The 12,160-nt window shown below is 39.6% G+C and overlaps 2 protein-coding genes and 1 non-coding gene across 5 annotated transcripts in view; 1 reads left to right on the forward strand and 2 right to left on the reverse strand.

The window, feature by feature from the left end:
• NPHP1 (nephrocystin 1) overlaps nucleotides 1-4,593 on the reverse strand; it is a 54,971-nt gene extending 50,378 nt beyond the window's left edge. For both annotated transcript variants that reach the window (XM_059405571.1, XM_059405570.1), the window contains exons 1-2: nucleotides 4,513-4,593; nucleotides 1,616-1,689 (exon numbers count right to left, since the gene is read on the reverse strand). In XM_059405571.1, the coding sequence (XP_059261554.1) occupies nucleotides 1,616-1,689; nucleotides 4,513-4,581 (143 nt within the window). In that variant the 5' untranslated portion in view covers nucleotides 4,582-4,593. The remainder of the gene's footprint in view (nucleotides 1-1,615; nucleotides 1,690-4,512) is intronic.
• A 2,203-nt stretch (nucleotides 4,594-6,796) lies between these two features.
• LOC132022890 (U6 spliceosomal RNA) lies at nucleotides 6,797-6,903 on the forward strand. The gene has a single exon (XR_009405780.1). It is a non-coding gene; the product is annotated as a U6 spliceosomal RNA (small nuclear RNA).
• A 3,739-nt stretch (nucleotides 6,904-10,642) lies between these two features.
• On the reverse strand, nucleotides 10,643-11,642 carry MTLN (mitoregulin). 2 transcript variants are annotated; one of them, XM_059405573.1, is made up of 2 exons: nucleotides 11,319-11,642; nucleotides 10,643-10,739 (listed from the first exon to the last, which is right to left on the reverse strand). In XM_059405573.1, the coding sequence occupies exon 1, from the start codon at nucleotides 11,604-11,606 to the stop codon at nucleotides 11,436-11,438; it is 171 nt and encodes a 56-aa protein (XP_059261556.1). In that variant the 5' UTR covers nucleotides 11,607-11,642; the 3' UTR covers nucleotides 10,643-10,739; nucleotides 11,319-11,435. The 2 variants fall into 2 exon arrangements, with proteins under 2 accessions (XP_059261556.1, XP_059261555.1); XM_059405572.1 differs by having other exon boundaries at nucleotides 10,643-10,742.
• Between the last annotated feature and the right edge of the window lie 518 nt (nucleotides 11,643-12,160).

The following is a 12,160-nucleotide window of genomic DNA, read 5'->3' on the forward strand; positions in this document are numbered from 1 at the left end:
CCCCCTCTCTCTGTCTGCCTCTCTGCCTACTTGTGATCTCTGTCAAGTAAATAAATAAAATCTTTTAAAAAAACAATAATTATCAGTTTATTAAAATAAAATTTAAAAACTTAGTTTTCTCTGGGACATTAAATTCAGCCTATAAATCTTACTCTATTTTAAAATCTAGTAAGGCAAGTATAATCACCTTCACTTTTTCTTTCTTTATTATTTGATTAATTCAATTTGAACTGAATTCCTTAACCAGTCAATCCTAATAACTGTAGTTTATTAAGTTTCCTTCCACGTTTTAAAATTCACTTCAATTTTATTTTGCTTGTAAGCACTTTGAATGCCTAAATTAAGTAAAACTTTTTCAAATGGTTCAGGTGAATCATTTAAACTAATAAAATGAATTTCATGTTCTTTTGAATGTTATACACTCTTAACTACCCAAAGCACACAGATTATCATAATAATGTCTTAAATTGAATACAACAATATGAATGGACTAATTCGATTTAGTGCACCATGACTATGTCATTTCAAACTTGATTTAATTTTAATCTCTCTTAGGGAGATTAAATTGTCAAAACAAAACAAAAAAACACCCACCAAAAGAACAGTTTTCCCATGTCAAGGGAGTTAAGGTCTCCATCTCAAGCAAGGTAGAACTGCTAATATTTTCTGACCAGGTCCCAGGATCTGAGGCTACCGTAGGCCAAGGATCAACCATAACTACCTCAGCCACTCTGTGGACACTGAGCAGTTTTTATAGCTGTGGTCACAACAGCAAGTCCATAACCTTCAGGTTTAGCTTAGTTTTTTTTTTTTTTTTTTTAAGATTTTATTTATTTATCCGACAGAGAGAAAGATCACAAGTAGGCAGAGAGGCAGGCAGAGAAAGAGGGGGAAGCAGGCTCCCCGCTGAGCAGAGAGCCCAATGCGAGGCTCGATCCCAGGACCCTGAGATCATGACCCCAGCCGAAGGCAGCGGCTTAACCCACTGAGCCACCCAGGCGCCCCTAGCTTAGTTTTTCCTAGATCCAAGTTATACCATGATGTAATCCTTACATTTGATTCAAGTGGACCAAAGTCTCCAACTCCAATGAGACTCAGTGAAATTCTCTCTTTTGACAGAATTCTGCAGTTCTCAGCAGTCTTCAAATATTTTAATTGCCTGCCCACTTTAATGTTTTATAGAAATTCAGGGTAGACATATATCAAACCACTGTGGGAAACTTAATTTTCTCACCTATATTAATAAGTATCTCATGGTATTATTGTGAAAATTAATCAAGAAAGGTTTTAGAGTGTGGACCACACTGCTTGGGACATACAGAGTACAGAATAAATGTAAGCTGCTGCTTTTTAACATTTGTAATTCTTTATTTGATCTCACCATTCCATCACTGTTTAGACCTGGGAGATAAAGAAAATTACAAGAAATATTTTTAAATCCATTTTGGAAAGTTGCATTCATTGTTCCTCAGTATTATTTCCCATTATTGTGTCTTTTTAGAAATTGTAGCATAAATAAAGAAATAATGCCTCAAACAATTTCTATGCTATAAATACTGCCCACTGAAGTGTAAGTATGGTTTCTGGGAAGTTTATATAATTTAGTAGATTTTACCTTTGGTAAATATCTCTCCTTTTACTGGAATCTAGAACTCCCTTCAATCGACTCTCAGAAAGCAAGCTATCAACCTACAATAAATAGAGACTGTTAGAATATATTGTTAAATACCATATAACCTTAGGAAATAAAATTTTAATGCTCTTTTCCTAGTATTTCACAAGGAACGTTTTAAAGCATACAATGAAGTTTATAAAGAATTTCGCAGAGAACCCCCATATACCCACTACCTAGATTCTACTATTAACATTTTACTATACCTTTTTGATCCATCTATTCATCAATCCATCTTATTTTTTATGTATTTCAAGGTAAATGCAATCCTCATCAATGACGCACCACGGGTATCACTAATGAGAGTTCTATGTTAAGTAAAAAATTTACATACCATGAAATGCATATATCTTAAAATATATACTTGCTGAGTTTTGGCAAATGCATACACTCATGTAACTCTAACCCCTATCAACATAAATTACCATTACCAAGAATGTTCCCAGAAAGGATGTACTCTTTTGTACCATCCTTTCAATCAGCATGTTTCTGAGATACTGCCATAGAGAATCATTAGTTCATTCTTTCATACTGCTCAGTAGTATTGTATGATTATGACACAAGTTTGTTTATCTTCATTCTTGTATCTTACACCCTGACTTAGCATTTTCTAAACACTACATGTAACTTTGCCAATATATCCCCAAAAGAAATATGTACATATGTTCTTTTCTAAAGATGATGTGGGTACATATTTGGGTTTTTTTTTCCTAAAGATGATGTGGAGAAGATAAAGCAGATGAAAGAAGAGGAAAAGAAGAGAAATTGAAGTTCACTCATTTCTTCTCTACTCTTCCTATTCTGTATCTGAGTGTTAGTTACAAATTCACAGCTATTGACAGAGTCAGTCATAACAGGCATGACCCAGATGCGGTCTTGATTACTTGTCTACCACTTGGACACCAAGTTGGAAATCTGTTCATTTTTTGCTTCAGGTGTAGGTTACGGAGACAGGGAAAACCTAGCTTCCACTATCAAAGAGCCCCTCCAAGAAGACCCTTGGGGCTAAGTCTTCTGCAGTTTGACTAACCTTTGTAATTGTTTTGTTTCATCTTTGTTTTAGTAATAATTTTTTTTCAGTTTACTTCTGAAACTTTCCTGGTTCTCCCAATGTCCCATGAAATTTAAAATCAGACACAGAACCATATTAAGCATCTAGCCAAAGCTCACATAAGTCAAAGCCTCATCAAGTTTTATTTCTACCAGAGGAGTATTTTGTTTTTATTGCACCACTATAAAATCTAAAAGTCACTTAAGAAATATTTATCTATCAAATCTTTGTACTTTTAATTTTTTTAATTTTTATTTATTTTTTAAGATTGTATTTATTTATTTGAGATAGAGAGGGGACAGAGGGACAGAGACAGAGGAAGAAGGAGAAGCAGGCTCCCCACTGAGCAGGGTGCCTGATGTACTCAATCCCAGGACCCTGGGATCATGACCTGAGCCAAAGGTAGACATTTGACCCACTGAGCCTCAAGCACCCCGAATCTTTGTAGTTTTTTTTTTTTAATCTTTGTACTTCTTAAATGAGTCTGAAACAGGACTAAATATGAGCACTCAATAAATCTGTGTCTGTCGAAGATTAGAAAATAATTTTATTTAGTAATAGATCAAATAAAAAAAGTAAAATCAGCAAAGCAAAATAAGAATTTTGGAAAATAAACTAACAAACCAGTAATTACTTCCTACTTTTTCTTTATTGTTTAAAGCCATATACAGTTGGTGTTCAAAATTATTAAAATAGCAAGAAGTATGAAGAGAAACATAATAAACATCAGCATTCTAGCACACACAGTTACTATCCTGGGATGTGTCCTTCACTCTTTCTTCTAAGTATACTAGATATAAAATAATTTTATTGAAATGCTGTATATTTAATTTTATATTTTATAGTCTTTTTCTAACTAGGATTTTATCACAATATTTTCCCTAACATGCTAAAATATTTCAACAAAATTTTAATCATACTATTATATCCTATCCTAAGTTATTTATCCATTCCCCAATTACTCATCATTTAAAAGATATCCAGTCTTTTCTAAGTAACACTATGATGAACACTTAACACATTAATCTCTGTCCCAATAAATTTTTTAATATTATGTATGGCAAATCCCTGGAAATGTAATTACCGAGCCCAGGAGCGTGAATATTTGCTACATCTTGTTAAACTGCTTCCCAAAAATGCTGTTCCTTACACTCTGGAGCAGCGTGTATCAGTGCGTGTTTCATCACACCCTCCCCAGTACTGAGCACACATTTTTAAATATTTGTTATATTTTATTTCCTTCGCAGTTACTTGATTATTTTTTAAGTGAACTTTTCTCGTGTTTATGAGTTCCTTGCACTTCCTTAGTTCATGTCCTTTGCTAATCTGTCGTATCCTAGTATTTTTCTTACGTATTCGGATTATTCTTTGACGCCTATCTCGTTTGAGTTCAAGAGAAGCAAAAACAGCCCCTACTGGAAGACGGCTCGAAGGTAAGGGGGCAATGGAGAGTGGAGGAAAGCGACAGGAGCACAGATGGTTGGAAAAGGTTGTTGAGATTAGATTTGGAGGTGAGGTGGGTAAGGGAGTTGTCAGGTTGGAGACCGAGATGCGGGGGACGGCGCTTAGTCGATGGGTCAAGATTTTTGGATGGTTCAGCTTCCCCGGGGGTTGAGTTTAGGAGCAGGAGGGGTTAGAATCGGGGTTAGTGCCGGGACGCCGGGGTGGAGGAGGGAGCGCTATAACTCGGGAAGGTACGTGGGTTGGAGATAGGCTGCCAGGATTAGGGTACACCCCAGATCTCGCCCGCCGCCGGTGCCCAGCCCCGGGCTGGACAGCCAGACGCTACCTGTAGCTTCAATTCCTGACTTCGGCGCTGCAGGGCCTGCAGAGGATGGCGGTGCCGCCTGGCCAGCATCTCTCTCGCCTCGGCGCTGAGCGCGCACCGGTCGCCAGGGAAACCACGGCGGCGGCGAGGGAGGTGACGCAATCACTGCGCGTCCGTTTTGCAAAAAAAGAACCTGGAGGTCGTCCTGTGTTGTGGTGGCCGCTCCACAGCTCCTAGACTCGGATTAGGCCCGCTGCCCAGGTAGTCCTCTTTTACCGGCCAGTTCTGCAGGGTTGGGGTGGAGATGGGAGAGAATGCCCGACGGTGTCGGGAGCTACATGTTCTATGGTACCTCAATATTACCACGCCGTTACTGTCGGGGTTCCCCCGTGTTACGGCATTTGTTTTCTGATGCCAGTTTTGCTAAACGAATCTTAAGGTATAATTTAAGCATCTTAAACTCTTAAATTAACTGCAAGAATACCTTTCCTATGTGGCCTTCATGGGATACATGATTTTGTCGCATATTCTCATTTCAAAGGACAGTTTTTAGTTCTTTGCCATTTAGGGAATTGATGGTTCCGTTTCATTTTAGTTTTGCGCGTTGTCCATCCTGAGTTCTGGGACGACGGTGATTTTTTCTGTTCAGCAAGTATGTGAGCAAATAATTATGGTTCTCTCAGGGAGATTGTAATACCATTTCCCCAGGTGGTATTGAATCCTTTAAGTCCCAGTTCCCAAACTTTGCACTACACCGAAGAATGATGATGATGGAGCTCACTTTTCAAATGATGAACTACACTAAATGAATGCTCTTCAGCACAGAAAACAGGTTGATTCCACAGGCCCAACTACTATGCTAGTTATTTGTGTATTTTTCCTTCAAATATAGAGAAAAGTGACAAGTGTCCACCTCGTTGAATTTTCATATTGAGCACACCCTCATGTCACATCACCCAGAATGGGATACAGATTATCAGTACCCTAAGTAGTCTTCCCTTCCTAATCCCTACCCACCTCCCTATGCCATAACTAAACACTGTCCTGACTTCTAACAACAAAAACTTGATTTGCCAGAGAAAGACAACTATCACATGCTCTCCCTGATATGAGGAAGTGGAGATGCAACATGGGGAGTTAAGGGGGTAAGAGAAGAATGAATGAAACAGGATGGGATTGGGAGGGGGACAAACCATAAGTGACTCTTTTTTTTTAAGATTTTATTTTTTTTTTATTTGACAGACAGAGATCACAAGTAGACTGAGAGGCAGGAGGAAGCAGGCTCCCCGCTGAGCAGAGAGCCCGATGTGGGGCTCGATCCCAGGACCCTGAGATCATGACCTGAGCCGAAGGCAGAGGCTTTAACCTACTGAGCCACCCAGGCGCCCCCATAAGTGACTCTTAATCTCACAAAACAAACTGAGGGTTGCTGGGGGGAGGGGGTTTGGGAGAGGAGGGTGGGGTTATGGACACTGGGGAGGGTATGTGCTATGGTGAGTGCTGTGAAATGTGTAAACCTGGCTATTCACAGACCTGTACCCCTGGGGATAAAAATACATTATATGTTTATAAAAAATAAAATTAAAAAAAAAAAAAACTTGATTTGCCTCTTTTAAAACTGTACAATGGAACCATGCAGTGTGTCCTGGCATCTTTTTAGGCCTTTTTTCAGTCAACATGTCTGTAAGATGCACCTCTATCATTGTATGTAGTTCAATCTTTTAAGTTCTCATTGCTCTCTGGCATTTTGTGTATGATACACTCAATATACTTACTTATTCCACTGTTGCTGGACATGTGGGTAGTTTTCAGTTGAGGCTGTTGTAAACAGTGCTGTTGCTTACATATATGCATAGTACAAGCATATGTACACAGTGCTGGGCCAACAGGGCATGTTTTATGTTCCGCTTTAGTAGATACTGCCTATTTTCCCAAAGTTGTACCAATTTACTCTACTTTTATGGGGTTTTGTTCTTAACCTTGAAAACTTGGTATTATCTGCTTTTTTTGGTTCATGTCTTTATTTTGAATTAACTTCTCCATTATGACTCATGATACTTTAAAATTCACTTAAATAGCCAGACATAGTATTTTCATTAAAAAGGTTTGTAACAGGGGCATCTGGGTCACTCGGTTGGTTAAGTGTTTCACTTCAGCTCAGGTCATGATCTCAGGGTTCTGGGATATGCCCCACGTTGGACTCCATGCTCAGCGGAGAGCCTGCTTCTCCCTCTCCATGCTTGTGTGCAGGCACTCTCTCTCTCCCAAATAGATAAATAACATTTTTAAGAAAGGAGATGTAACAGGGCCTACTTGGGTGGCACATGTACTAAAATTGAACTGATACAGAGAAGCTTGCCATGGCCTCTGTGCAAGGATGACATGCAAATTCATGAAGCATTCTATATTTTAAGAAAAAATTGTAACAAATGAGCCAAGAGAAAGGATTGCTATAAAATATTTTAAAATGGATTTATCAGTACTTCTAAGCAATATTTTAAGAGCTTACCAAAATTCATCATTTATGAGATCCTTATTTATTTTAAATATATGTATCTATAAATTAGAAAAAATATTCTATATCTGATTTGTAAGGATTACCACATTTTAAATGGAAAAGTTACAGGGTCATGAATATAGTATAAGTCTATGTTGGTAAAAATAAACAAAACCCCTACATGTTTTGTATGTATAAGCAATGGGGAAGGATGCAAAAAAGCTTCCTACTGCTGTTCACCTCAGGTGGACATTTTCTACCATATTCAGGGTTATAACCATTGATTCCTTTGAATCTTGGGTCAGCATAAACATCACTTAGGAGCTTGTTAGAAATGCATATTCTCAGGCCCCACCACAGACTTACGGCATCTGTACCTGTATTTTAATAATACCCTTGTGTTTCATGTGTACATTTAAGGCTGAAAAATACTATTCAAGTGTTCAGTGTGCTATAGGGATGAGATTACTCAGCTGTCTTTTTCATTAATTTGTATTTCTTTTGATTTGTAATGATCAGCAGTCACCTTAACAGTAGTCATTGCTTCTTTCTTGTTATCCTTTGATGCCATTATGAAAATCAAAGTGATGTGGGAAACAAAGGCAAAAGAAAACCTGAATTCCCTTACTACTTACATTGACAAGTCTCTGAAACAGGCAGTGACCTTCCTTTAGGAACTGTTTCCTCAATGTTAATACTTTGCTAAGGGCAAAGGGCAATCATTAGCCTGACCCCCAGGATCCTGTAAGTCTACTTTAACATACAAAAATTACTTTGGAAACTTCCTTCATCTCTACCTCACAAGATACATGTTGGCAATTATCCCCGAAGCATATGACCCAACATCTGAAGGGTCTCATGACTGAGTTTTGGGTTTGTTTTTTTTTTAAATAATAGTGTTTTGTTTTGTTTTGTGTTTTTTACTAACACATAATGTATTATTTGCCCCATGGGTACAGGTCTGTGAATCAATAGGCTTACACAATTCACAACACTTACCATAGCACATACCCTCCCCAGTGTCCATAACCCAGCCACCCTGTCCCTACCTCCCCACCCCCCAGCAACCCTGTTTGTTTCGTGAGATGCTCCCTGCTGAGCAGAGAGCCTGTTTTCCCACCTCTCACTCTACCTGCCTCTCTGCCTACTTGTGATCTGTCTGTAAAATAAACAAATAAAATCTTAAAAAAAAAAAAAAATCTCTTATGGTTTGTCTCTCTCCCATCTTGTTTCATTTTTTCCTTCCCTACCCCATACAACACCCCACCCTGCCTCTCAAATTCCTCGTATCAGAGAGATATGATAATTGCCATGAGTGAGTTTTAACTAAATAGTAATAAATGACCTTTTGCTAACAATAACTAACCCCTTCAAGATCCTGGAAACCTTGTTTTCAAAATTCCTTAAGAGACTTACCCTATCCCTAACCCACTCCCAACTTGAAAGGATAGAACTGCCACCCTGCATGACCCTAGTGCAGCTCTTTCTGCCCATGGGTCCTGCCCCCATGCTTTAATAAAACCACCTTTTTGCACAGATATCTCAAGAATTCTTTCTTAGCCATCAGCTCTGAACCGTAATATCTTTCCTACATCAAAAGTAACCTAAAACAAGAGTCTTGCAGTGAGGTAGCTGAAACCAAGCCAAAACATGGCAACTGTTTCTCCTAAGAACAAGCTATTTTGTAAAACTCATTACAGTTTTCTTACATCGGTGTGTTAAAATGAATACCAACTGTGTTGCTACCTTATAGGAGACCCTGAAAAAGAAATTGATAGCTTTTGAGAGACTCATAATGTAGAACTAGTGGAACCACATCATTAGGAACCTACTAAAAACAGATTACAGCAGAGAACAAAGAAAGTTGCCTATTTCAGAATCTTAAAACAATTCACCTTAAGATACAAGTGTCAAATATGTGAGCACCGTGGTGGAAAGCAGTGGTTGGACCTGTGATACAAGATGATTAAGGCACTGGCCTCAAAGAGCTCATGACCTACGGTGACAGACTAGAATCATGTAGCTGTACCACCTACCAAGTGTTGTCATGGAAGTGTCAGTTGGTGTGCAGAATTTCCTGCCAAGTACACATTGCATTTGAATTCTTGAGTAAGATTATTCAATGAAAATACCCAATAGGCAGCTTAAATGTGAAGCTGGAAATCAAAGGATCAGGTGGGACAGAAATATCTTGGAGGGTGTTCTGCTTGGATATAATAGTTAATCCTGGGGACTGGTTAGGCAGTCAAAAGGAAAGGACAGAGCAGAGGACCAAGGATTGAAACTGAAGGAACCCACAAAATGAAGCAGTTGCAAAAGTTTAGAAATGCCAAAGTTTCAAATTATTAGGGAAGTGTAGGAAGACTTTCAAGGAGACACTGACATTATCAAATACTCTGAAGGTAAAAATTATTCAGAAATGGCCATTGGATAACAAAAGCTTTCAGGGGGTACAAAGAGCAGACTGCAGCAGGTAAATGGGAAGACATTTAGGAAGAAAGTGATAGTATACCACTTTTTCTAATTAGCAAATGATGGGGTCAACTTAAGATTTTTTTTTTTTAAGTCAAGATCTTGAATATGTTTTAAATAGAGGGAAAGCAGGGAGAGACTGCAGATGCTAGACAGAAATGGTGTAGTAGAGAACAAGGAAGGTCCTTAACAGCGGTGGGATGCAGAATTCATCTCTTCTGAGAAAGGAAAACTAATGAGATAAAGCCTCAAAACCAACGGTTTTCAACCTCTGCTGGGCATCACAATCACCTGCGGAGCTTTAAAAATCTAATGCCCAGGCACACCCCAAGCTACGGAAATCCAAATCTGTGGGGAGTGGATCAGTACTTTTAAATCTCTCTAGATGATTATGTTGTGCAGCCCTGTTGAAAACCACTGCCCTCAACAGCACTATTGACAGGAAGAATGATGAGGAAATTCCCACTTAATGGCTTTTACCTTTTCATATGGTTGAGAAGCAAACTTCAGGCCAGATGGGAAGAGCTCTAAGAACCAAAATTTTAATCCTTGCATTCACAGAATGAAAACAAGAATTGGAAGTAATAGAGCATGATGGCCCAGTAAAATGGGGAAAAAAAAAGTTTTGTGTGGAAACAACTTTTCTAGCTTTTCTTATGTTAATATGGAGTTGCTGTTAAATATGCTGAGACACAAAATTAATCTTTACAAGAATGAACAAGAACAGTGTTATAGAAAACACTTACTGCAAATTGAAAATAACCAAGGATTTAGTCAGTAACTTTTGATTTTTAGATAATAGTTGGAATACATCACTAAGCTTTAGTCAAGAGGGTTTTCCCTTTAATATATATTCTATAATGACATATAAATGCAATTTTTGCCAGTAATATTCAGAGTATGTTATCATTCTATACTTGGGACATATACCTCACCCTTAACTCAGTTATTTTTACACAGCCACTTGTTTTCCTGAACAGATCCAGTAACAGTTGGCCAAAAGGATTCACATGGTCACTAGGCCAACTCTGCTTTGCAGCTGTACTAAAGAACTGGCATAGATTCCTTAAGAATGAGGCTATCTCCTCAAAAACACTAATAGATCTGTTTTGAGAATCCAGATCTTTTAATGAAGTAAACTACTTGGCAACATATTCCTTTCCTTTTGATGGAAGATTCAGAGATGTTTAAATTTTTTTTTATTTTGAAAATAAAATTGACTCATAAAGTGCAAGGAGAAATTAGATCCATCCAGTGCTCTATATCCATCTTCGACAAACTGCTGGAAACAGAAAAGAGAAAAATAATCAGAAATATACAACCATTAACTTCAAATTATTCTATCATGTAGTTAAGAACTATGAACTATAAGATTTGATGTTACAGATAATTGAATGTGCGCAGATCTGATGATAAAGCTACCACTAGATAAGCTACCACTAGATGCAAGACTCCTAACTTCCAGGCCACGGGTCTTTCCACTTTATCAGGCTGCTCACAACCAAAGAATTCGGATTGAAGATTACAAAACTTGAATGCAAAGATGTACTATGGTCTACCAAGGATATTATCGAAAAGAATGATAAGGGGGTAGGAGGTGGCAGGAATACCTCCACGGTCCCTTTTCTTTCTTCTTTTCCTTCTTTCCAGGATTTCCCTTTTTGAAGTTTAATGTCAAAGTGCAACAATGTTGCACATGGTAAGGCATTCCCACTAAAGGCACGCAGTGAACTGAACTAGGAAAGCGCAACTGGGGAAAGTAAGTTACTGGGAAAAGCAAAACCTCCTCAGAATCCTTGGGGCAAGATTTTCGCCGGCTCCCAACGTCTCCTTTTACAGCCCCGTAAGGACTACTCACCAACTCTCCAAAAAGAACAAGGCGCGGCAGGCGGTGAGTGTGAAGCCGGCCTGAGCCCCCGCGCGGACGAGGCGAGGAGGGCGCGTGGGGGTCGGCGCCGACCGACAGCGCGGGGTCTCAGGCCAGGTCCAGCTTTTTCTGAGTCGTCGCCAGCTTGTCCTGCAGCCTCCGCTTCCTCCAGTCCAGGTAGCGCCTCCGTAGTCGGTTCGCCTGCCAGCCCACGAGCACTCCGGACGCGAAAGCCACCAGCACAGACAGCTGCAGCGTCCGCTCGGACACGTCCGCCATGGCAGCCGGCAGCGTGGAGCCCGACGTACGGCGCGGCGGCGGGGTCAAACGGCGCCCCGCGTTCCCGGGCGGCGCGCGCGGCGGTGCGTGCGCAGCGCGGCCAGCGCGGCGCGTCGGCTCAAAACAGCTTCGTCCGGCTCTCCTCTTGCTGAAGTCTGGCTGGCGGGACTGTGGGCGCCCCCCGCCCCGGCTTCCCGTCCTCTGGGCCGCCGCAGGGTTACTGTTGGGCATTAGACAGCTGTTGTCTTGCCTTATTAGCTAACTTTGATGGTGTGCATTTCCTCATTGTAAGATCAACTCCCGTCTTTTCTCTCAGCAGTAGACTGCGAGCTGTATATGTAACTCTGTTTACTGGTAACCTATTAAAAACAATTCTAAAACTAAAATTATTTTAGAAATATATTTTGTTTAGTCCAGTAGATACAGGATGTTATTTCAACACGTAATCAATATAAAAAATGATTAATGAGATTTTTTTATACTAAGTGTTTGAAATCTGGTGATTTTATAATAGCATATCTCAATGGGAACACTAAAATTTTCAGTGGCAATAC

The sequence above is a fragment of the Mustela nigripes genome, chromosome 7 (genome assembly GCF_022355385.1).
Source record: "Mustela nigripes isolate SB6536 chromosome 7, MUSNIG.SB6536, whole genome shotgun sequence".
NCBI classification, from domain to species: Eukaryota; Metazoa; Chordata; class Mammalia; order Carnivora; family Mustelidae; genus Mustela; species Mustela nigripes.

What these genes read in the sequence shown, in the direction of transcription:
- MTLN (XM_059405573.1), bottom strand. Translation starts at nt 11,606, where the DNA reads ATGGCGGACGTGTCCGAGCGGACGCTGCAGCTGTCTGTGCTGGTGGCT.